The following is a 24,912-nucleotide window of genomic DNA, read 5'->3' as shown; positions in this document are numbered from 1 at the left end:
TGATTATGTGTCAGCGGGATTAGAACTCTTCATTACCTACCATCCCCCCAATGTCAGTGTCTCAGAGCCCACTGGACCTTTAACCAGAACTCGACAAGATCTTCGGCAGAAGGAACTCAACAGTCCAACAGAATAGGAGATCGAAGGGTCCAGTCCAAGATTGTAAGCTTGGCTGGGTTCGTAATACCCCTTAGCTATATATGGATAGCAGCTCGGGTCAAGACGGTTGAAGGACTGCCCCATAACACGGAGATTCCGTGTTGGCCGAGGTCAGTGTCTCAGAACTATTTCACCCTTGACCAGATCTTGCTAAAATTCGACTGAAAGACGAGCTGCTGTCTTGCTCTCATATGAATCTAGGATAGGTACCAGGTAGAAGCGAAGATGTCTTTCTTCCGGATCTCTCCCTTCTATAGCCAGCCCAATTCATATCGACAAGACCTGAGACAGAAAGGATTCTAGACTCCAACATAACCTGTGCCGAGGATCCTCTTCTCGTTAGTTGGGTTCGATAACCTAGCTATATATGGATAGCAGCTTGGCTCAAGACGTTGTCGTATAACACGGAGATTCCGTGTGAAACCGTGATGGCCCGTGCATCATTTGTGCACTGACGTCCACTGTGGAGTCTAATAGCGTATTGCGTGACGACGCCAGGCTTATTATTCTACCGTAACATCATGGTTTTTCGTTCGAGACCTTGACCTACACATCACAGCTTAAGATGCTGAGAAGTTGACGTAGCATATAAGCCCTAGGTCGAAAGTATAGGTCAAGTAGAGTCATTCGTACACTGTCTTACTCTTTCACTTGCCTGATCTCGGTATGTAAGTGCAGTGTGAGTGTGCAGCAGGCAGGTTTCAGATCTTCATGAGTGGCAGGACCAGGGTACCACAAATTGTCTGGATGTCCGGATATTCCGCGCTTCTCCATGAGATCCCGGTCACGTGCTATCTCCCGAACCGGGATCCGAAGAAGCAATACCGGCGATCCTTGTACAAAATTGCTACAATGGCAGGGTATCTGACTTTAACTTTCCGTGCCTACGGTAGACACGGGGCTATCAATGCAGGCGGATCGACGGTGAGGCTCATGATAGCGTCGTGCAAGAAGAGGGGAACGTCAAGGCCTTTTCACCCTCAAATATAACTACTGATGGAAGAATTCATTCTTCTTTCTATCCGTAAAAACGCCTCCTAATTAAGGTTTTTCACCTAATGCTTCACCATAATTCCAAGATCAAGATGCAGCATATCTTGCCATACCTTGCGGCTTTGTTCCCCAGCGTGGCTGGCCTGTCAATCTCACTTGAACTTGAACTAGGCGCCACACCTCGACCCCCTTACAAAGCACCTCAACCTTACAAGGCACCCTGGAAAACCCTTCCTCCGACACCCCCTCTACCAGAGGCAAACTTCAATGGCACTGCTCCTATCAACGGCATAGATCTATGGTATGCTACGTTTGGAGCGCCACTCGAGGAGAGCCAAGCCAATGGACTTAACCCTGTTGTCTTTCTACACGGTGGCTACGCCAACAGTGACTACTGGGCACATCAGGTCGAGCACTTGAAGGATGGACCCTTTACCTTGATCACCATCGACTCTCGCGGTCAGGGTCGCTCTAGCGATGACACCAGCCGTCCCTTGACGTACGATCTCATGACGGAGGATGTGGTAGCCTTGATGGACCACCTCGAAGTTCCCAAGTTCTCAACAGTCGGTTGGTCTGACGGAAGCTGCATCTCGTTCAACCTCGCCATGAACTTCACCGATCGAATCGACCGCATCTTCGCTTTCGGAGGTACATACAGCCCCAACAACATCAACGCCACTGCCGCAGAGTCCCCCGTGTTCCTCGAGTATCTTGACCGTGTTGGCAAGGAATACGAAAAGAACTCGCCAAGTAATGGGACCTTTAAGGAGTTTGGGGAAAGGATTGATGCTATGTGGTCATCTGAGCCAACCTGGGACGCTGGTTCATTCTCCAAGATTCCTACACGTTACGACGACCCTGAGGCGCCTGTTCTCTGGATTGTCGATGGTGATTCCGAAGAGGCTGTTACCCGTGATACTCCCGGCATTCTGCGCAGTTGGGTAAGTAATTCCAGTATCATTACAGTTGTTAGCCTACTAACTTTTGACATTAGGTCTGGGGCTCTGATCTTGTTATCCTTCCTGGAGTGAGCCACTTTGCGTAAGTGATACCAGCATATCCGAGACCAATGATATGCTAACACGAGATTAGTTTTCTGCAAGACCCGGAAACGTTCAACGTTGTCCTGACACGATTCTTGACCATGCCTAGGTCTTTGACTAATGGGCCGGAGCTTTAAGCATTCAACAGGAGCCACATACCTTCGTTTACTTGACTACATATAGTAGTTAATTATTCTTCACTTACTTCTTCACAAATACTATTATCCTTAGTTAGATAGTTTGGTAATTGTAATATTAATATCACATATGCTTGTACCTACTGTTGTTGGTAACTACAACGATCGCCAGAGTACTAAGTATTCTGTCATTGGCTGATACATTTGATGAGGTCATTGTGACAACTCCACCAACCTTTGGAGCATCCCAAACCTGCGCAAGCAACAAGACTCGACTCGCACAAGATATCCTGCAAAAGACAAACTGGGTTTATCAATACTGGCTTCGCGATTCCCGAATCAGGATATCCGAGTAGTTCGCCTTCTTGTGAGGACCGAGACTCCACAACCCGCTATCTAGCCACCATCACTCCAGGGTGGACTCAATTCGGACATCGATCCATACTCAATCAGTATCGCTCCATATTTGAGTCGGCCATCAAGATGTCTCACAGCTCTACTCAAGTTTAGCCAGTCCAATTGAATTCTGTGGAGAGAACGGTATGCTGACGCCTGTCTTCACAGTACCAATATTCAGTCGATAAGCCGTTGAATCGTGAGCCAGCCTCGGAGGATCTCTTGTCAAAGTAAAATCTACCTACCTGTTTGCTTACTAAATCAAGGCTCTGACCTATTCTCAGCTTCGTCACCGAGGACATTGGTTACGATAGAAATCATGGGTAAGCCGGCAATCCTCTGAAGTTGCACAGCGAGGCTCACTCCCCACAGCCCCATTCCGCTTATCGATGCATCTACTCATCGGATTTCTATTCAAGGCGCAGTCAAAAACACTCTCAGCCTTTCCGTCGCAGATCTTCAATCCTTCAATCAACACTCCATGATCTGCGCCCTCCAATGCGCTGGAAACCGACGCCATGCCATGCGAACTACCATTAAGGAAGTTCAAGGTATTGATTGGTTTGATGGCGCTGTCATGAATTGCAGATGGTCTGGTCCCCGCCTTAAGGATGTTCTGACTAAGGCTGGCGTAAGTCTTAGTGAAGAAGAGCATAAGAAGGCTCAAGTGGAGTTTGCGTGTCATCAAAATCCTTCGCCAGAAGAGGAGTGGTTTGGGACAAGTATTCCGCTTGAGAAGGCTATGGCTGACGAGGCTGACGTGATCATAGCTCTGGAGGTAAGCATATTCTCACATCCACTACTGGGCCCGACTTACGGAAATAGATGAACGGCAAACCTCTCGAGCCAAAGCATGGATACCCTGCCCGTATTATAGCCCCAGGGCTAGCTGGTGTCCGCTCGGTCAAGTGGCTTGATCGGATCACGGTTCAGCTGCAAGAGTCGTCAAACCACTTCCATCAACGCGATTATCGCGTCCTGCCTCCTGACGTGGAAACTTCAGAACAGGCAGATCCAAAGTGGTCTGAGGCACCAGCTCTCCAAGAGATGCCCCTCAACTCAGCCATATGTCTTCCTCGATCTGGCTCGACTTGCAAGAGAGACGACAACGGCACGATTGAGGTCAAGGGATATGCTCTTCCTGGCTATGCTGCTGGACCTATCCTAGACGTTGAAGTAAGTGCCGATGGTGGAAATACTTGGGAAAGGGCAAAGTTGTCTGAAAGTGATGGACACAATGATGGCGATTTGAAGTGGGCCTGGCATCGATGGGAGATTAAGATGCCAATGGACACCGGTGAGAATCAAAAGCTTTTTAGCCGTGCTACGGATTCGAAGGGGACCAGACAGGAGGCACAGTCCCAGTGGAACTTGCGAGGTATTGGATATTGTGGATATGGTGAGGTAAGCAATCTCACCATAAGTTGATTTCCCTGGTCGGTAGAACTATGGTATTCCGTCAAGTATATACGTTCACATGTAATACAATGTGCTTTCGAGTGGTAAATTTCATAAAAGCTCAAGGTTGTACGGTAACAAATACCTAGTAAAGAAGCAGACAAATATCTAGTACCATAACTTCTCATTGGGCTCGATTCCCTTTTCCTCGCAGTGATCATAATACATCTTCGAGAAAGTAAAGATATCCATCGTCTCCCGCAGACTATCGTCATCGTTGAAGAACTCCAGACTACCAGTGATTGTAAAGACAACCTCTGATCCAGCGCCCATGAAGAGTGTGTGGATTGTACCGGGGTTTTCGACAACATAGTCACCAGGTCCTGCCACCCAGTCGTACCTGTGTCAAGCAATCAGTTTATGTATTACTGCACCAGACAGAAATTGACTTACTCTTTGTATCTCCAGTTACCAGAGAGTGTAACAGCCGTCACCGTGCCGCGATGTCTGTGCTTTCCGAGCCAGCAATCCACGGGTGTTCTCAAGGAAATAACCCAGCTGCCAGATCTAGTCTCGAAACGGAGGGGCTTCAACTCGAGGGTTCCCACCCAAGGATGCCAAAGCGTATCTTTGTTACAGTTGATGTACACATCAGGCGAGCTGTGCTTGTCTGTGAAAGCGAGTTCTTTGCGGTCCTTTTCTGTCAGGACAGACTCTTCTTTGGAATGCTCCAAGAGATCAGAGCTCTTTTGAGTGGAAGGCTCGTCTTGAGTTTGTGAAGGGGCCATTGTGATAGATAGGTATTTGGGAAGAGGCTCAAATAATCAGGAAGAAGCTTGAGGAGAGTGAAAATGTTGATTAGGAATTACATGTGTTTATGCTGACCTTCCACTCATCTTATACCCTTCATTCTTCTCTAAGCGCTGACCAAAGCGCTGTGTGTGATACGTGGTCCCTCCATACAGAAGAAGGTCTCGAGACTGGCGATCTCTCATGCACTGTAACCTACGCTACTACACCACCCCAGACGTGCATCAACATGACTCGCTACATCTCTGCGGGGAAGGCTGATCAGGGTCTAGCGAAGGGGCCTGTGCTAAGATAAACTTTATGAAAATGGTATAAGAGAGGGGTTATATGCTTATTCTTCGCGGTATATTACTTTGTTAGGAGATCCCGGCTTATCGTTGTTTTTCCCCTCACGATATTAGCTGACTCGTCCCTCATGCACAAACAAGGGTATCGCTGTCACATTCGAATCATCATCACACAAGACTTATGAAAAGATTATTTCGCAAGGACAATAAAGAGAGGGGAGAACTGATAGGATTAAATCTTCATTCAGAAGTACATGTGTGGATGTTTTTGTTCCATCTCCCTAGCCTTGCTTCCCTCAGATACTACAGGATTCTGATTTTCACCTCTCGGGATATCATTATCTTCTGGATCTAGCTGGGAAATCTCAATACCTGAGCTGCTTTGAATATCGTCAGTGAACTCAACAGGATCTGCATCGCTTGGTGCTACGCGAATAGATGCTTCTTGTTGATCCAGGTCCAGTTCCATCGTGTCATCCTGCACAGTCGAAGAATCGCTCAGCCCTGCTCTGTTGCGATACCACACTTTCACGTCTCCAAAATCTTTGAGGGGAAGATTATCCCATTCTCTTATACGGCCATCCTTTCTTTGAGATGAGGGCTTGAGTGAGATTTGGTTGTTTTCGGGGTCTTCGATGGATTGGACGAGACTGAAAAGAGCTTCTTCCGTTTCAGCTAGGCGTGCTTCTAGTCTTGTTATGAATCCAATGGGAAGGCCTCTGAATAGTTGTTAGTTTATGAGTTATGTTGCATAAGATTCATGTGTTACCGTTTGTTCTGTTCAGGGTAGCGGCAGTTAGAAGGATTGTTGTTGCATTGTAAGCAGTGAGGTCTGCGGATATAAGTACATTTCCAACTGCTTTAGCATATATGCATTATTACTAACAAGTTTCTATCGCACTATAAATCATCAGTAGCCGATCCTTTCGATTTTTTGCCCCCGGGTAGCCCAATCTCACCTTGCGTTTTCGTTGTCGGCAATGGCTGCAGGCTATCGGGTTCAACTGCCTCTCGGCTTCCTGCTCGACCGACGGCTCATTATTCGCCATACGTACCGATTGAACCAGGGATTAGAAGCTGTCAGTCTGCTATCGATTGAATGGTTTCTTGACAAGATGCAGCGTAACTGACTCTGCCACCAGGCGGCGAATTCAACCCCGCCTCGGTCTTTTCTTTGTCCGACGCGGCACTAACACCTTTACGGCACTTGCCTTCAACAACAAACCTCCATCACACCTTAATTCCTGCCAAGGACAATCTCCATCACCTAATTTCCATCAACAAATGATGATCCTTGTTTCTAGAGATGTCTTCCTCTCACCACTCTCCGTACGACACTCTCGAAACAGCCCATTCAACTCCGAGCCATGATCCTCAATCTCAGAAGCGCAAGCATTCAACTTCAGGCCGCGAATATGGCCTAATGCGCGACACAGGCGAGCATGATGCTGCTCGCTTTGTAGGAAGCGGTAGTGGGATCCACTATATCCGCGCTGTACACTTGCGATTAGCAAAGAGATCTGCGTCACGAACAGAACCGGGGTCCATTAATACGCTTATCCCTGGAGAAGATGACCAGCTGAGGCAAGACGGTTCAAAAAAGAACAGCCAAGACCAGTATCTGTGGAAGGATGATGAGGTTTGCACTGATGACACTGCGAGGCCAACTTTCGAGGATTTTGTGGAGTGGTCGAAGAGTTATTTTGAGGCATGGCACCCTGTTCTTCCTTTCCTTCATGGGCCTGAGGTTCTAGGCCTGTTCGAGGAAGCTTCAAAAACTGGAATCTCCTCTTTGAGCTATACCAACAAAGTCATCGTCAAGTCCGTTTTATCCATCTCGCTGGCGGATAGCCGACAGTCAATTGCGTTTACAAAGCCCATACCGAAGCGATTCCTTTTCAATAGCGTCGACGATGCGTTAGCAAGTTCTCAATTCGCTCTGAGCCAACCTGCGTCATTGCGGTCAACTCAAGCAGCTTTGGCTGTTCAGTTGTTCCTGACTTCTATGCTTTGTCTAAACGCTGCATCCAGATTGGGTGGACTCATTGTTCGCGCTGCATTCCAACTAGGCCTACATCGATGTCCAGCACGATATCCGTTCTTCACAACGCAAGATGCTTCGGCTCGTCGACGAGTATTCTGGTGTATATACATCTTGGAAAGACTACTTTGTCAGTCTCTCGGTCTGCCGCTCGATATCCACGACGATGACCTTGATGTCTGCTATCCTGGCGAAGAGCGTCATACACTCACAAGCCGAGACGAAAACTCCGAAAGACTGCAACTTTTAACGTTTGTGACGAAACATGCCCGGATACGCGGTCTTATCCTAGAGCTTAGGAATAAATCCATGCTCCAGCGACAAGACACAGCAGATCGAGCAGCTTTCGTACAAGCGGAGTTAGCGAAGTGGTTCAATGAAATTCAAGACGCAGTCGAAGAAGATGATCTTGCCGACACAGGTTCAACCACGCCTACAATATCGGAGCATCACAAGATCATGCTTCTGGTTCTAAAGCACGAATCGGCAATTTGTCTGAACAGACCAGGCTTGGCTTCGGATCACCCTTCTCCTTCATACTCGTCTGCGTTCCAGGCTTGTATCTCCGCTGCAAAATCCATATTAATAATCCTGAAGAAGCACCAAAATCGCCACAAGCTACAGGCTGAGTCTGATGGCTCAAGGTCACAAACACCATTACTGTGGCCGTCTTTCACTTGGTCTATCTGGATTAGTGCATTTGTTCTTATCCACGCTGCTTTCGAAAAGCAAGTGCCTCTTGATAGCGCCTTAAGGTATGCAATTTGATTACACTTCGGTTCGATATGATTTCTTATCCTCTCTAGGCATGTTGTGGCAGCCAAGAGTATTCTCGGCCATCTAGCAGCTCGAGATACCTCATGGCCAGAGTACTGCCTCGGCGCCATTGACGAACTAACATCTACAGTCCAAGAGCTTTCCCAAGACCGACCTCCTCTGATTGAGTCACCTGCAGATGCTTCTATCACTACAAGAACCTTTTCACCTGGCGTTTCACATCAACAAGCGGGTGAAAACGCCACGCCATCAAGACCCCCTAGAACACTCAATCATTCCGCTACAGCCAGTTCGGGGCCAGGTGTCGAGACTAGAAACAGTCAATTGTCTGCCGCACCCAACTCTTCCTTGAACATTACATCATTCCCAGCGGATTCTGCATCTCCCAGATCCCAGCAGCGCAAACGGCAACGAACATTTCCTTCCACTACAGCTCTGTCCTATGGGACGTCATATCTCCAACCAGAAGCTTCACATGGCCCTCATACGAATGACTTCTTCACTACACCGAATATTTCGCTGCCTGTGGAAGGACAACCCTACCCAAGCTTAGACAATATGCCACTCGAGGGTCACGAGTCAATGATGTGGTACGATCAGCTATTTGCAAGTTCATTCACCGCTATCGACAATCCTTTCCTCGTCAATGCGGAGTTCGACGCTTCTGTTGATCCAACATGGAACTCTCTACGCTAGTCTCAACTCAAGTCTAGCCTACTTCATTATACTTCCTTCACCTCTGTCACTTCTCTTGCCTTGTTCAATACCACTTGTACATGCTTCTTTCCCGACGCCCTATCTGCGTCGTTCTGGAATAAGTTCTCGTTTTGAAGACGTTCAAGGAAAAGTTCATAAGCAGGCATATACCCCTTGACAAATTTAACCACTTGCTCATCCGTCATTCCCGGCTTGTGCTGCCTCAAAGCTCTCTCTTGACCTAGCCTCCACTCGTAGACTTGCACGAGTTTATTCGTGCTCAAGTGAAGAAACCCGTCAAAATGTTGTGGTCCCGCGAAAGTATCGCAATATCTTTTGAGGTTTTCGTTGATCAGTAGGAGATGCTCCAGTTCGTGATTCGCGAGAGTGTTGGTGAGAGACCACTCTTCAGACTGTTGCGCCTCAGAGGCTTTAGCCTTCTCCCATTTTTTGGTGACTTCTTCTTTCGTTAGAGGCTGAAATCCGAGAGCCCATCCTTCGAAAATAAGTGCATCGAGACCCTGATCCAAAGGAACTTCATCCCATTCCTCAACTGGGACTCTTCCGCCCTGCCCACCATGAAGACTCTTATCGTATGCAGGCCACTTGACAGTCTTCTTCTCGCTTTCTCCCCGGCGAAGAACTTGATCAAAGAACTCTTTTGCGAGGACCTCATCATGGGTTCCTGGTTGGCCCCGAGTTTGAAGCAAACCATTATTTGGGTTGGCTTCTCGAAGAGCCACAAGCTCTGCATGATCATGATAGAGATCATCCAAAGACAGTGTACGGTTCTTGATGTTGTATTGCGATGCCAAGGCATTGGACAGAGCTGCGGCCCATGTTGACTTTCCGCTGCCTTGGAGGCCGGAAAGACCTAGGACGAAGGGCTTTGAGGTCTTTTCTTGGTGCGCTCGAATTGAAGGAACGAAAATGTTCAGGACTGCATTGATGGCGTTTGGGTCAATCATGTTGACGATTGTCAAGAAACTCTGATGTTGTCGTGGAATATGTGGTTTTCTAGACTTTGATCCTCGCTGGGACACGATGACATTTTATCTCGTTGCAACCGACTTATACAGGTTCTATCACGGACGGATATTGTGGATTCCCCCGCATCATCTCAGCCACTAACCACGGAAAACCGTCGACGCCAGCGGAGTTGAGCCAGCGACATTTCATCGTTAGTCGGATCCAATGAGAGGAGTGATGGGGTTGCAGCGGACAAAGAAACGTCCGCCCCCAAAAGACTCCACATCAACTAACAAGAGTGATATAAATGATGCACATTGAAGCAGGTTCAAATATATAAAGGGTATTCAAGGAATTCTCATTCATTCTCACCTCATCAATCAATTAAATCGCCATATATCACACCATGTCTCCCTCAGCAGTCACCGACAAGAAGTCCTACAGCATTGCCTCCATCCCAGCAGATGGCATTGGCCCAGAGGTCATTTCAGCTGGTGTCGAGGCGCTGAATGCTCTAGCCGATACTCTTGGATCATTTGATCTTGACTTTACACACTATGATTGGAGCTCAGATACTTACAAGAAGACGGGAAAGTACATTCCCGACGGTGGTCTTGATCAGCTGAAGAAGCATGATGCTATCCTATTTGGCGCCGTAGGAGCTCCCGGTAAGTAATCTCATTGACGGATTGTACATTCACTTATAGGTTATAGATGTCCCTGATCACATTTCTCTCTGGGGTCTCCGCCTGGCCATCTGCCAACCCTTCCAGCAATACGCCAACGTCCGTCCAACACGCATCATGCGTGGCACCCAATCTCCCCTGCGCAATTGCAAGACGGGAGATCTCGACTGGGTAATCATCCGTGAGAACAGTGAAGGTGAATACGCCGGACAAGGCGGTCGTTCACACCGGGGTCACCCATGGGAAGTCGCTACAGAAGTGGCCATCTTCACCCGACATGCTGTTAACAGACTTATCCGCTTTTCATTTGAGATCGCCCAGAAGAGACAGAGAAAGCATTTGACTGTTGTTACAAAGAGCAATGCTCAGCGAAATGGTATGGTACTTTGGGATGAGGTTGCTGCGGAGGTCGCGAAGGACTTCCCTGATGTTACGGTGGAGAAGATGTTGGTTGATGCTATGACTACCAAGATGGTTCTCAAGCCTGAGAGTATTGATACCATTGTCGCAAGCAACTTGGTAAGTCAATTCAACATCCGCCTTGAGTTTTAACTAACAGTCACAGCACGCGGATATCCTGTCCGATCTAGCGGCAGCCCTAGCAGGCTCAATCGGCATCGCACCAACAAGCAACCTGGACCCCAGCCGCGAGAACCCATCCATGTTCGAGCCCATCCACGGCTCAGCATTTGACATCACCGGCAAGGGTGTCGCTAACCCCGTCGCTACGTTCTGGACGGCAGCCGAGATGCTTGCTTGGCTTGGTGAGGAGGATGCGTCTAATACGCTCATGGAGTGTGTCGAGAATGTGACTGCTTCGGGTGTTTTGACTCAAGATCTTGGTGGAAATGCCATGACCAAGGAAGTTACTGCTGCCGTTGTGGCGGAGATTAAGAAGCTTGGAAAGGCGAACTAATGATTATATGTTAAATGAATGACACATTATTGGCGTTGTCACATATTTGTTATAACAGTTATCCTGAACTATTACCTTTTGTACATCACATGGTGAATCCTTTGTCTTGCCACATTTTTTTGTTCTTTTGTCTGTACAAAGGCATTTTGTTCTTTGTGACCTGACTTTGTGTTCTTTAGCGATTCCGTTAATGTGTGATGATGAATGTGAACATGACAAGCGGGTTCTCTGAATGACTGCAAAGTCGAACAAGAGGAATATGAGATGAAGCTTAAATACTTCCAAGAATGCTCCCGATAACCTCAGCAATTATTCCACATCGCAGAAAACTGTAAGTCTTACTACCAATCTCACTCACAACAACAAGTATCTAGACACAATGTGTGAAATCACAAAGTTCGAATGCAATTCGCCAATCTGCGAATCCCCGTATCGCGTCCTCATCATCTATTGCGATGATGCGAAAAATGACTGCAGGAACATGATTCCAGCTGGCCTCGTAGAGTGCGAGACAACAGTGAAGCAATTCAACAGCGAGAGACGACCTCATGTATGCTGGGAACAAAGTGTGCGGGATTTCAGAGGGACTGGAGATAACTATTGCTACCTTCACAATCGCTTTTCTTGAAGAGGGTTCAGTCAAGGTGGTTGCGGGCATGCAGACGGACAAATAAAACGTATCGCAAGAGTTCTATGTATAGCTTCACAATCACAAGTATATTACAGGTGACACCATCCGGGTACCAGAAGAATTGACAAATGGAAGTATAAGAGACAGATCAAGTAGACCACCTGGTGCAAGCTTAGAATAGAGCTTAGAGTAGAGCTTAGACTACTTTGCTTTGGTAGGCTAAGCCTTAGAGGGCATTTATTTCTTCTGTCACCCACCTGGTGATAGATAGTCTTCTTCAAATCTCTACAGATTAAACCACTCCCGAAGAGCTCATTTCATGTCGATCACTGATGTTTTCATAGAACAAAAGCATCGCAAGCATTGCCATTCCGTAACTTCATAGTGTTGTCAATCTATCTCTACAGGTCAGTCTTCTATATTTCTGTAAAGTGCCTGCCACTTAAGGAGAGGCCTCTTTATGAGAGCTCATCCTGGTTCAATCACAGACATTTAGTTAGTTAGGCAAACTCCAGTATTGCAAAATTTCTCAATTCATATCTTCGTATCCTAAGTATATCTATAGGTGGCAATCTTTCGCGCGCGCTCTCTCAGTCCCTCTTTATCTCTCTGTCTCTCGCTCTATCCGTGTCTCTCTGTCACGCAAACCACAAAGTCAGTCCAAAGGTATAGGGGGCCAATGATACGATAATAAAGAAATCGTCCAGGGGATTGATTGGGTTGGGAACTCTTTCTGGTTCCGTCTGCTCGTGCCAAAATAGCAAAACATAACGCTAGGAAACTGATGCAATGTGATTCGGGGTATATACTAGAGCCAAAGCGATCCGCAAGAATAAGAAAAGTATCAATGTGTCTTCGACATTGATGGTGTTCACGACGGCTGCGAAGACGGCGACTCGTATATAGCTGTAAAGTCTCAAGACTGCGTTCCGCTGAATGCTGCAAATGCTGTATATGCTCAGTAGTGCGTTCCAATTCTCGCCTGCTCTCGTCCGCTTGCTGTATGCTCACATCGATATCTCGAGAAGTCGCTAACTCTGCCTTGATGTTATCGCCGAGATCTGGTGATTCGCGTCTGTACAACGTTAGTTATAGTCACTAATGTTCTCTGCGGTCACGATGTCTGACTCCATGAAATCGGGGCTGACCACGTTGAGCGTTGTTGTTAGGGTTGGGCCCAGGGTTCTGGCCATGGTGACGAACATTTTGAATTGGCATTGCCGGCATCTGAGGCATCTCGGGCATTCGTGGCATCTCAGGCATTCGTGGCATCTCGGGCATCTGTGGCATCTCGGGCATTCGTGGCATTGGCGGCATCATGAATCGTTGAGCCATTCTCTGACCTCGTTGGGCCCGTTGAGCTGGTGCCGCTTGTCGAAGGGCTCGCTCTGCTTGTTGTGCTCGTTGTTGTACTAGACGTACTGCTTCGCCAGCATCGCGCCGCGCTGGTAGAGCTACAAGAGGATTGCGGGGAGGTGCAGCTGGCTCTTGACCAGGACCGACCCATCGACCATTAAAATGTGGTTCCGGGAAGATTGGTGGAAGAAAGCCGAGTTCTAGAGCCTCGAGGGGACCAATGTCATCCATCATATCCATCCACCCTTCATCAGGCTGGAGCCCGCGCCCATTTACTTCCATGGGAGGTTGGAAAGGTACAGGTCGTCCTTGTATACCCATCTGAAACCACTGAAAGTGTTCGCGGTTGTCTCGCATTCCCAAATTCTCACGGCGACGACGTTCATCGAGACGTCGTTCACGTTCCGCATCTGTCTGTCGAGGCAGACGCAGGGGTCGGATAACTCGTTCGACTGCGTTTCGCTGAGGGGCTCTATCCTCTTCACCAGGAACGGGACGCAGCTGTGAGATCCTGTGACGATCGTGGTTTGCAGTCGGAACTTGTGGGCGTCGGCGGAATTGAGGTGGCTTGATACCAGGACGATCACGCATGGGTACCATTTGATCATAGTGGCCGTATAAGGGACAGTGGCAAGTGTGCCATCGTTCTCCGCACAGGAAGCAGAACTGCGCGCCGCAGGGACAGGTCATATGGTTACACGCCTCTGCGAGAGCGATCATTCTACCGCAGTCGGGGCAGTTGACAGATCGGTTCTGGTCCATGGTAGCCCAGACATCTTCCTCTGCATCACCTGCTTGACAAGCACGACCAGGATGTCCTTCTCCACCGCAGTCAGGGCATGTCTCTGTATGGCAGAGAAGACAACGACCGTTCTGGTCAGGGGGGATGAAAGCGGCGCAGTTGCCATCGTGGCAGTAAAGTCGATCGTGTACCGGTGCTTTATGTTCCTCATCCATCTGTCGGAATAGATGGACTAGGGGAGCAGAGCGTGTAAGTCGAATTGCTGCTTCGTCGAATGGTACACAGCACTTGGGGGGAAACTCCTCTTGGGAACGAAGGCCGATCTTGATGGCTTCGCGAAAGCAAGACATGCAGTAGTTACAACCACAAGGAGCCCGAACTTGAGCATCCTCGGCACAGATAAGACAATCCTCACCATTGTTTGGAGGTCGAAAGTCGTTAGGGGAGGGTCGAAAAGCGGCCTTTCGTTCTTCATGATCAAGTACAACTCGATGGCGGATGTCTTGTACGTCAGGGTCGCGCAGTCGTTCTGCTGCCAACTCCTCTTCGGAGATGATCCGGCTGACTAGAAAGGCCTGCATGATGGGATCAGCTTGTTGAAGGGCTAAGAAGATGGATGTTGCAAGGGTAGATTCTGTCTGGTATTTTTCAGGGGGAAGAAGTTCGAAGTGGAAGAGTAGGTCCAAGAGTTCTGGGTGGACCAGGTCGATTGGGTCTGTAGGCATGGTGGATGTCGATGGCAGTGCCAGTGTAGATGTCTATGTCAGTGTCGGTGTTCTTGGATGCCAATGTCTATGCCAGTGCCAGTGGGTATCTGTTCGTGTCAGTGCCGAAGTTGGTGTTTGCTGGAATCGGTGTTCGTGCCGATGTCGCTGTCGATTAGTTGTTGCAGATGAGAAGGTAAATTCTGCAGTTCCCAAAGCTGGGAAGATCTAGACAAGATACCCTCTCAAACGAAAGTATGGGTTGAAGACTTTGACAAATAATCGTTGCGTGTGCAAACTTAGCAGAAGACTTAACGAATAGTCGTCGAGATGACAGGTGCGTAAAGTTAGAAAGTAAGTAGAGTTGACAGCAAGGCCGAAGACCTTTAAACAGCATGGGCACTCCCATATACACTGGACTGAACAGCAACCTTGATCGTCGTCTTCAAATGATCAAGAGCGCTGTCAGGCGAACAAAGCCATAGACCTGTCAGTGAAAATGTCCTCAACAGCCTTGTAGCCTGTCAGTCATATTAGTCTTTGAACACGAACACAATACCATTTAACATGTACCCCTACGACGTTAAAGTTCACTACGAACAATGCGCGCAGCACTGGAAGCCGAAAGGTAATTCAGATTGATGCACTATCCTTTCTGTAACTCAACCCAAGAAAAAGTCCATGGCAATGCGCCTTCACCTCGCTTCGCTCGACAATTAGCCGCTGCCCACAGGGTATCCGGGCATCCATTCATCAAAGACGTAAAAAACACTTGACTCCCTGAAAGAATGATAAAACCATGATATAAAATCCAAGAGCCAAGTTGGTATCCTTCTTACCCAAATCCCCGGTACCGACAGTCCATGACCCCAAGCAGGGGGTGATATTGACCCATGTGGGTGAACAAACAAAGAAATCATTGTAATAAAACGACATTAACGCGTAAACCCCACAAACTCCGCTTCGTCGTAAACTCCATCGCTGATTCCCTATGTGACGTTGAGGGTGTAAAGGACACGCAATATAGACAAACAAACATATCGACGACCAGGAGCCTAATAGCTGAAGTCAACATTGGCCAGGGACACTGGCGGGCCTTTGTTCTGGTCATTGTTGTTATTAGGCGATGAACTGTTATTATTGTTGTGGTTCACGGTGATTGAAGATGTTTCACCGTCACCCAAGGTTGTGTCTGCGCTCGATGCAGTTGATGTCGTTTGTAGTTCGTGGCCAGCGGGAGGTTGAGCGCTCGGTGACCAGCCATCATTGAGCATCTGCTGGAAGCTCCAGCTCGGTTCGAATGATTTACTGTTCCATGCATGGTTCACACGTTCGTACATCTCGTCGATCTGTTCCAGGCTGATCTTACTCGTTTCGTACACATTGCACCACACAAAGAAAACGGCAAGAATGCAAAAGGCACCCCAGATAAAGAAGATCTTTGGTCCAAAAGAGGCGTTCCCTGGTCCTGTGCCAACCAAGTAAGGCGCGCTGTAACCGATACCAAAGTTGAGAAGCCAGTTGGATGCTGTTGAGACAGACATAGCCTTTGCTCGCACTTTGAGAGGATAGATCTCAGAGGTCACAACCCACACAACGGGACCCCAGGACGCAGCGAAAAAGAAAATGTTGATAGCACAAAATGTGATGAGGATGGTTTGAGATGCTTTCTCAAAATTCTGCCCGGTTGCAGTGTCGAATGACGCCATAAGGAGTTGGCAACCAGCCATGCCGAGGGCTCCGATCATCAATAACCTTCGTCGACCCCAGCGCTCGATAACCAACAGGCCTGGCACGGTTGATACGACATTGATGATATTGATGATGAGCGATTTCGTGTAAGGGCTTTCAACGCCAGCGCCGTCGAAGAATGTTGTGCTGTAATACATTATAAAGTTGATACCGGTAAGTTGTTGAAGCATTTGTAATCCGCAGCCAGTAAATGTCCGTCGACCAAGATGTGGCGAGCCGATAAATATGTCCTTATAGCTGTCAGGTCCTAATGATAATTCGTATTGATGATTCGCAATCATCTCCTGAAGCTCATCGACGAGCGCTGGATGTGTAATGTCTAGTCGTCGTAGTCGACTGAGTGACAGGCCGGCTTCTTCGTGTAAGCCCTTCTTAACAAGAAAGCGGGGTGTTTCCGGCAATAACAGCAGACCGCCGGTTAGAATAATTGCTGGTACAATCTGTAGGCCAAGAGGGATGCGGTATGCAGATGAGTTGCTGAGTTTGGAGGCGAGGATGTTGACAATAGAGGCGGAGAGGAGGCCAAAGGTGATTGATAATTGATATGCGCAGACAAGTGTACCTCGTATCCATTTGGGAGCCATTTCAGACTGATACAACGGAACGAGAACGGAGATGAGGCCGACACCAACACCAGCAAAGAATCTGCAGACTGTTAATGATATGATCCTGTCCGGGTCAGTTTAAGTGGGAACTAACCTTCCAACCAGCAACAAATCAATATTGTTAGCGGCAACTTGGAAGATGGCACCGATGCAGAAAATGGCGACGGCCAAGAGAAGAGTCTTGCGGCGACCTAGGGAGTCACCAGTAGGCGCTGCAAATAAAGCACCAAGGGCAGTGCCAGCACTTAGAATGGCGACGATGATGGATGAGTCTTTTGTGCAAATGTCGATGGCGCCTTTCTCATCGAAGCAGTTTGTATGTTTTCCGAATTGTTCCTTGAACTCTGTCATAGCAAGGATGCCGTTGATGGCTCTGTGAAGATAGGTGGTTAGTATTTAAGACTGAAAAATGATGTGACGCGATGAAATAGCATGGTCGAGGGCAAGATGGCGATTGATAGTCCGGTTGTTGATTTATCGTAACGGGTTTGCGTTTGCGAATGAGTCGGTCTCATTTCGAATATCAGCATCACAATAATTTCTTCCAACATTTCCTCATGACAATATCGCTTGACGTTCTTTGGAGGTTGTAATGTGGTGATGGAGTCGTCGTCATCCCAGTCACACGAGGTTCGCCGCGATCGTCGCATCGTCGAAAAGTTAATCGTGAATGTCGTCGGTAACGTCAAAGAAAATCCCATAATCCGTCTTTTGTCATCGTGCCGTAGTTTTCGATATCGCTGTACGTTTTCCAACCGCCATGCACACCCCATCCCAGCATCCAAGCACATCAAAGGGTTCAAGGAATTGGTGATCTGTCTTACCCAGTATCGTAGCCGAACAGCAACCCGCCAGAGGCAACGAAGAGACCGACCATAATAGCCGGCGCCGACGAGCCCGCGACATTGTCGGGTTTCTGCCAGCCCATGGCAATGGCCATGGTGTCGGGTGTTGAAGTCGTCAATCCAGGGTTCAGTGATGTCGAGAGCGAAAGGCTCCGGGTCGGCGAGATTTTGGTGGAGGTTGAAGGGGTTGAGATCAACGGGGGGACATTGGGCGATTCCGTGTGGGTAATATTGGATGGCGGATGGCCACTGGTCGTTGTTTAAGCACTAGAATCCTCGCACTGGGTACTGGGTACTTGGGAGAGTCAATGCTTGGCTAGTCTTGGAAAGGAGAAGGGATAGCACGTGCTACATGGAGTGGAAAGAATGTCCAAGATGGTAGAGTGCCTTGATGAGGATATACATACCATGAGCTGATGGTTGTGCAAAGACAAATGAGTATCCGTAACTTTGTCTTCTAATTTCAGCTGTAAAAATGGTCCATGTCCTGGGGAAGAGAGACAGAGAGGGGCAGGCATGAATGCAATGGAAAGTGTTCCGTCTCCAGACGAAGAAGGCCAGATTGGAAGGGATCATCGTTCTGGGGCAGACTAGTCCCTCCCTGATCAAGTCAGATCATTAGCCTCCTGCCCTGCAGCCACTGGAACCTCGTCAAGCCATGCCAGTGGATTCTTTGCACTGGAAAGAGCGTAGACTAGCTGAGCTAAGCGAGTCACAGTGCGTTCCTCTTTCAAAGTTGACGATACAACATTAGGATCCCTAGAAACTCTCCATTTTGACATGACATTACATTTTTTATTGTAGCATTACACAACACCAAATCTCCCAGGACATTTTATTTTATTTCAATTTTCACATAGCACAACATCACGCACGCGTCTCCTTCCAGAAGTCCGACGGGGAGACCTTGACTGTCTGGGCGCCACGAATCTGAAACTGAGTCACCCAGACAAGGTCCTTGTCCCCTAGCAGATTCAGGTCATGGATGACTGGATGTCAGGTCAAGTCAAAGCAGCACCAAACGTTCAGCTTTCTGAGCTTGTTCAAGCCATAGTTTCATTTTCGTACTCGGCTGAGCGTCACTTTTTTTGTTAGCTGCATTGGATAGCTAGAAAGCGGGAGAGACGGTTGCTTCGAGGGTGACATGAATGGTAACCCGTATAACAGGGGGAGAGGTAGCATTCCGCCAAGTCGGAATTGATGTTGTTTCGTTGCTCTTAGTGTTCAGCCTGGGAAGAGTCTAGTCCAAGGTAAGACCCGTTGATGGGATGCTACAACGGAGGTACAGTAGTTTAATATCATCGCCATCTTGTCCATCTCTGTATCAAGAGTATTCGCATCAACTCCAGATGAACTACTCAGCACAGTTAAAACACTGTACGTCGCACCCAGCCATCCAAGACGCAACGGTGCCTCCGCCATGCAGCGCTTACCCCGGTCTAGCACCCTTCCAACGGAAGCCCATCTTTTACTGTAGACCCAAGTTTCTCCCTGCCATCAGATCATAGCACAAGTACCCCTTTGGTACGTGCGACTGGACACAGTCTGCACAGTCTCCAGTTTCTCCCCCAGACAATCAAACTCAACCCCAGCAAGGGTCTAGTCTCGGTACCGGTACTTGGATTCCATTGCGAGAGCGTCCAAAGACGAACCCTTGTGGGTAGCATGAAATATGACAAGACAAAACGGCATCTTCCTGAGGAGAAAAAAGTTCCTGATGGTCATAATGACATTGAATTCAAGCCTTCTCGCGTTATAACGCGTCTGAGAGGAGAAAGAAGCGAAGTCCATTGCGTTTTGCTTTGACAGACGTTAAGGTGGCTTTTGCGAGCTTTAAAAATGGCCTGATTGATCGACAGCAGCCAAAAGCCCATTTCGCGGGTCCAGCCGCTCCTGTCAGTTCGGAAGCCGAAACATCAGCGGCAGATCTTTTTTTCTTCCTCAAAAATCATCATCAGTCAATTAGAAGCCGCGAATATCCATCAATCTGATATTTGACATCGTCCAAGGACTTTCAAGGTCATGCGACGCGTCTTTGCTTGGCGGCGTTAAGTCTTGAGATGCCGTGTTTTGTGGCTTGTTGGTCACTCTACCTCAAAGACTGGGCTACAGAAGAATGTGTCCCAATTGGGAAGCTTGCAAGCTCTTTGCCCATCCAACTCAGGATCGGATGAAATACTACTTGACCGAGGTATTTCTTTCGATCGAGACAAATGCTTAAGAGAGATACGCCGTGACGGAATTGAAACAGGTATGACCTGCCTGTCTCATGATCTCACTGAAACAAGCATATTTACATCATTTTGGTCTTACTTTCACACTTGTCTTGAGCTATTCAGGTACACTCCAGCTTAACACGTGCTCGGAGTCTCTTTTGCGGGGTGCAGCAAAAGTACGGGGAACAAGGATGGACCATAAGGCCGAACAATCCCTTGGCAGAACAAAGAAGTCAGAAATGCCGCGCTGATCATCGAAAGCCAGCAGTCATCTTCACGTGGATCATACACGGCTGTCAGACTTTACTTTTTCGCGCACATATTGTGTCTGTTCGGGTAGACGGATGTGAAGCTAGACTGAACTGAGCTGTGAATATACCCTAGAGTCCAACCAGCAAACACGGAAGTTTCATCACCAGTCTTGACTTAAACATAGAGATTGAATAGCCGAGTTTGTACAAGTGGATTGTTTCATTAATTAATCTAGATAACTGTGCTCAGAGTGTGAGGATAGCAAAGACCACAAATCCTATGTCACTGCTCGGGTTGGGACATAGCATCATCATCGCACATCAACTCATCATGACAGCTTCTCAATAGCAACGCTTCACCCGCGATTACAACACAGATACTTGATCAATGCAACGTTTTCTCAGGGCCGCGTGGTAGTGTAACAAAAACCACCAACAATCTGATCATCAGGCACAGCTACAAAAAGTCCATTCCAAAAGAACCATCGTGATACATGTGTTATCACCAAGCCACCCCGTTGATCAACGTCAAGCCGCAAACTCTCTCAATACGAATACAGTCACGGTAGAAGGGTGAATTGTAGATAGGTAAATCTTTCTTCATAAATTGTATAAACTAGATTGCAACAATATGCATGCATCCCGCCTATCAATACAGTACAAACAATAAATCCTGGACGCCTTATTGCAAAACGAGACCTTTTTTCGGCCATGGGGGTTACTCGCACAAAAAACACAACAAAGTTTCATCGCGGCTTTGTTTGCCGCGTCACCATCGTTACATCAAGTGTTTCCCCCTTTAAGGCTCAAGAGTAACCTCCTGGCCCTTGACGCGGCCGATGACCTGCTGGGGCGCGTACTTGGGGATGACCTCGTCGTCGTGCAACATCTCAAACTCCTCAGTCGCGTCGCGACCCATGAAGTTCAGAATGGCCTGCACGCCGCCGGGGTGCTCCTCAAGCCAGTTGCTCAGGTCCATGACGACACCCTTGACAACGACCCAGACGTTGTCCTTGGTGTTGTGCTTGGCGACCTCCTCCATGGTGAACTCCTTCTCAGGGACCTTGAAGGCCTTGGGGTCATTGGGCTTGTCAGCCTTGGCACCGTCCTCCTTGACGGGGTTGGGACCGGCGGCGGTGCTGGCGTGCTCGTCGACCTTTGAAGGGCCAGAGCCGGAAGGACCAGCACCGGGGGCACCCCAAGAGACGGTCACCTGGTTAGGAACTGAAGGGTCGAGGTGCAGGGAAATCTGGCCAACACGCTCAGCAGCGCTGCCGACACCACCCTTGAGGGCGTTCTGGAAGAGGTAGTTGCTGGCAGTGTCACCAGCAACACGGCCGTAGACAACACAGCCGAGAAGAGAAGAACCACCAAGACGGTTGGCACCGTGGACACCACCAGCCAACTCACCACAGGCGTAGAGACCCTCGAAGGGCTGCTTCTCCTGGTTGAGGACCTGAGCCTTGTCGTTGATCTCAATACCACCCATGGTGAAGTGGAGAACGGGCTCCATGACGGCAACGTGGAAGTCATCGTCAACGTTGACAGGCAAGTTGTGGAAGAACTTCTTGCCCCAAGGGTCCTTTTGCTTGCCATCGGCAATGTCGTTGTAGGTAGAGAAGGTCTTCTGGAGGTGCTCGGGGGTGCAGCCAATCTCCTTGGCGAGCTCCTTACCGGTCATCTTCTTCATGAGACCACGGCCAGAGTAGTGGCGGGTGTGGAAGTCAAGGACATTGGAGGCCTTGGAGTTGAGGATAAGACGGATGGGGAACTTGTCCTTCTTCTTCTCCTCCCACATCATGCCGGAGACGTAATCACGGTGACCGAGCTCATCGCAGAATCGGTCACCATCGGCGTTGAGAAGGAGACCACCCTCACCACGGAGAGCCTCAGCAGCGAGGAACTTCCACTTGGAGCCGGGGTCCTTGGGGTCAACAAGACCTGTGGGGTGGACCTGGACCTTGTCCATGTCGATGCCGTTACCACCGATGGCCATGACCATCTTCTGACCGTCACCAGTAGCGTGTGTGCCGTTTGTGGTGGCGAGGCCGTAGGTATCGGGACGGTGCTGCTTGAGCAGAGAAGAGTCGGAGAAATCAGCAGCGTAACCACCGGTAGCGAGAACGACGGGGCCGTCAACAGAGACAGTCTCGCCGTTGTGCTCGTACTTGACACCGGTGACCTTGTTGCCCTCCTTGTTAAGCTCAGTGACACGAGCCTTCTTGACGATCTCGACACGGCCGGGTTCGCTCTCGGCAAGCTCCTCGAGGCGCTGCATCAGGGCGTAGGTGATGGCCATACCGGGGAACTTGGCATCGTGACCTCGGTGGGTTCGGGGCTGGGAGTGACCACTGTAGCGATTGTTAGCCTTGTCTTTGACGCGATATTGATGGAGTCAGATTGAACATACCCAAGACGAGAAACTAGTGTGAGGTCGAGGTTGAACTCATCCTGGAGCCACTCAACAGCAGCAGCGGACTTGTAGGTAAGAACCTTGATGAGGTCGGGACGGGCCTTGTCACGGGCGGACTTGAGGGTATCATCGTAGAACTGCTTGACGCTGTCGGGAATGCCAGTCTCGACCTGCGTTCTTGTGAGAGCACCGTTGATACCGGAAGTAGCCTTGGTAGAGTTTCCACCGAAGAAGCCTGCGCATGTTAGTAAAGTTACGCGGCGATCAGCCGAATCCCGGCGCACAAATGCGCTGAGGATGTCGGTTCGGCTCGGGATTCAGACTTACCCTGCTTATCGAGGACAATGACGTTACCGCCAGCCAGGTAGATGGTGTGCGCAGCAGAAAGACCAGAGACTGAAGGGAATTAGTATCGGTCGCGCAATGCGAATCAGTGTCTACTTACGGCCACCGCCAACAACAATCACTCTAGGAGCCATTGTAGCGTTTGTGTATGTGTATTGGGTAATGTGAAGGGTATATGAAGAAAGACACAAGACAGATTAGACTCCCACGCCAATGGAGACTTTAGTAAAAAAAGAGAGAGAGAGATGGAGATGGAGAGTTCTTGGAGGAATTAAGAAAACAAGTCCAAAAAAGAAAAGGTCGGAGGAAGAAGAGAAGAGGATCAAGGACAAGTCTTATTTAGTTGGATGCGACGCCCACAAGGCCGAGGGGCAAGATCCTTGGTGCTTGGTCCTCAGGCGTAGGAGCCGAGGTCGAACCATCCATACCCATCCCCATGATGAGCGCGTGCATCCAACCTCACTCATTCAATTTCTGGCCACCTGAGTTTAACAGCTAGGGTCCATTAGAAAGTTTAGGTACCTGATGATAGTCACAACATGGCTAAATATTGTTATTTATTTAAGTTCAACCGGTATATCTACTTTATTGCCACTCTGAATTGTTATAAAGTCGTTCTCTATTCTTGACTTGTTCTGTCGCGGACAAATACTTGCGGGGAGTAGCACGACAAGCGCAAATCAGATGCTGGCATTTTCTCAGCAGATGCAGGCCAGGATTGCTCCCCGGAAGCGGCTCTCATACCCACTGAGACTTAGCGTCCACCCGTCTGTATCCACCCCCGCTACGGGCTTCAAGATTTGGGGATTGGGGAATGGACATTGATTGTGTTGACATCTCACGTTGGCTTTGGCATTCGCACTATTTCCCTTCTTGACGAGTGTAGTATTCAATCTCATGATCTTGACCAGCAGAGAACCCCTTCTGCCTCTTGCATCGCTTCCCTCGCCGTAAGCTACGCCGAAACACCGCCCGTTCTACCCCCGGCGGCCGGGCAACCCACCGACTACAGCCTCTCTCGCGTCTAATGTGCCGAGGTCTCCGCTACTCGAGGAGATGAGGTTATGTGTGGGGGAAGCTAATGGATAATTCCTGACTTGGCAGCATCACTGTTCCTGTTTCTGAATCCCTGGAACAGGGCGATGTCGAACATAACAACATGGAGTCTTGTTGCGGCACGTGGTGTTTTTACTATCAAACCGTCAACAGCTGGCTTGAACTGCAATAACAAGCATGTGAGAGTCTTATTCATTGCCTTTTGCTTGTCTTGAATACGTCTGAAAGCATCCAATCATATTTTCCTTCTCCAATCCCCACACCACCGGACTTGTGACCGACCCTCTCGGCCAAGTAACCGGACCGTCACGGTTAAATCAGGACGCTTCTCAAGGAGTACACGTGATTTAAAGCAACAGTATTCCCAGCTGCAGAAGCATAACAAAGTCCCAGGTCTCTTCAATTTTCACATGTTTGTTGCGACGCTCATGCAGCGATTCATGTGCTTGCACTCCATGACGCTGAGCATGCCGCCATCTTCCCCACGTTCATGACTAAGGTGCATTCTTTCAAGATGCTTGTGACAGTCAGTTCTGGTCAGCTGGACTCTTTTTGCAAGCCTTGCCATTCGTCTCGTCAGATCGAAGACGACAAAAAGCACGTGAAAGTCTTGCCTCCTGGTTTCATTCTTTGCCGTAGACGAGACACTTTTTGAGTTTTCCCCGGATTCTTACACGTGCATCAT

The 24,912-nt window shown here is 48.8% G+C and overlaps 9 protein-coding genes across 9 annotated transcripts; 3 read left to right on the top strand and 6 right to left on the bottom strand.

The window, feature by feature from the left end:
- Positions 1-1,217: 1,217 nt before the first annotated feature.
- On the top strand, positions 1,218-4,267 carry FIESC28_01276 (uncharacterized protein; the record flags this gene model as incomplete). Its single annotated transcript, XM_031155427.1, has 6 exons — positions 1,218-2,096; positions 2,150-2,196; positions 3,016-3,054; positions 3,104-3,509; positions 3,557-4,135; positions 4,250-4,267. The coding sequence occupies 6 exons, from the start codon at positions 1,218-1,220 to the stop codon at positions 4,265-4,267; spliced, it is 1,968 nt and encodes a 655-aa protein (XP_031020594.1).
- A 30-nt stretch (positions 4,268-4,297) lies between these two features.
- FIESC28_01275 (uncharacterized protein) lies at positions 4,298-4,917 on the bottom strand (the record flags this gene model as incomplete). The annotated part of the gene is made up of 2 exons (XM_031155426.1): positions 4,298-4,529; positions 4,583-4,917. 2 exons carry the CDS (start codon positions 4,915-4,917, stop codon positions 4,298-4,300), a joined length of 567 nt encoding a protein of 188 aa, XP_031020593.1.
- A 553-nt stretch (positions 4,918-5,470) lies between these two features.
- On the bottom strand, positions 5,471-6,275 carry FIESC28_01274 (uncharacterized protein; the record flags this gene model as incomplete). Its single annotated transcript, XM_031155425.1, has 3 exons — positions 5,471-5,945; positions 6,113-6,126; positions 6,186-6,275. 3 exons carry the CDS (start codon positions 6,273-6,275, stop codon positions 5,471-5,473), a joined length of 579 nt encoding a protein of 192 aa, XP_031020592.1.
- A 257-nt stretch (positions 6,276-6,532) lies between these two features.
- On the top strand, positions 6,533-8,740 carry FIESC28_01273 (uncharacterized protein; the record flags this gene model as incomplete). The annotated part of the gene is made up of 2 exons (XM_031155424.1): positions 6,533-8,022; positions 8,074-8,740. 2 exons carry the CDS (start codon positions 6,533-6,535, stop codon positions 8,738-8,740), a joined length of 2,157 nt encoding a protein of 718 aa, XP_031020591.1.
- Positions 8,741-8,766: 26 nt separating this feature from the next.
- Positions 8,767-9,708, bottom strand: FIESC28_01272 (uncharacterized protein; the record flags this gene model as incomplete). Its single annotated transcript, XM_031155423.1, has 1 exon — positions 8,767-9,708. One exon carries the CDS (start codon positions 9,706-9,708, stop codon positions 8,767-8,769), a length of 942 nt encoding a protein of 313 aa, XP_031020590.1.
- Positions 9,709-10,115: 407 nt separating this feature from the next.
- FIESC28_01271 (uncharacterized protein) lies at positions 10,116-11,311 on the top strand (the record flags this gene model as incomplete). Its single annotated transcript, XM_031155422.1, has 3 exons — positions 10,116-10,377; positions 10,424-10,914; positions 10,961-11,311. 3 exons carry the CDS (start codon positions 10,116-10,118, stop codon positions 11,309-11,311), a joined length of 1,104 nt encoding a protein of 367 aa, XP_031020589.1.
- Positions 11,312-13,040: 1,729 nt separating this feature from the next.
- On the bottom strand, positions 13,041-14,765 carry FIESC28_01270 (uncharacterized protein; the record flags this gene model as incomplete). Its single annotated transcript, XM_031155421.1, has 1 exon — positions 13,041-14,765. One exon carries the CDS (start codon positions 14,763-14,765, stop codon positions 13,041-13,043), a length of 1,725 nt encoding a protein of 574 aa, XP_031020588.1.
- Positions 14,766-15,799: 1,034 nt separating this feature from the next.
- On the bottom strand, positions 15,800-18,041 carry FIESC28_01269 (uncharacterized protein; the record flags this gene model as incomplete). Its single annotated transcript, XM_031155420.1, has 3 exons — positions 15,800-17,141; positions 17,196-17,474; positions 17,926-18,041. 3 exons carry the CDS (start codon positions 18,039-18,041, stop codon positions 15,800-15,802), a joined length of 1,737 nt encoding a protein of 578 aa, XP_031020587.1.
- Positions 18,042-21,212: 3,171 nt separating this feature from the next.
- Positions 21,213-23,305, bottom strand: FIESC28_01268 (uncharacterized protein; the record flags this gene model as incomplete). Its single annotated transcript, XM_031155419.1, has 4 exons — positions 21,213-22,764; positions 22,824-23,061; positions 23,154-23,222; positions 23,272-23,305. The coding sequence occupies 4 exons, from the start codon at positions 23,303-23,305 to the stop codon at positions 21,213-21,215; spliced, it is 1,893 nt and encodes a 630-aa protein (XP_031020586.1).
- Between the last annotated feature and the right edge of the window lie 1,607 nt (positions 23,306-24,912).

Source organism: Fusarium coffeatum (genome assembly GCF_003316985.1).
Source record: "Fusarium coffeatum strain FIESC_28 chromosome Unknown BRIP53273_contig_33, whole genome shotgun sequence".
Classification (NCBI taxonomy): Eukaryota; Fungi; Ascomycota; class Sordariomycetes; order Hypocreales; family Nectriaceae; genus Fusarium; species Fusarium coffeatum.
This window is presented reverse-complemented; position numbering and strand designations above follow the sequence as displayed.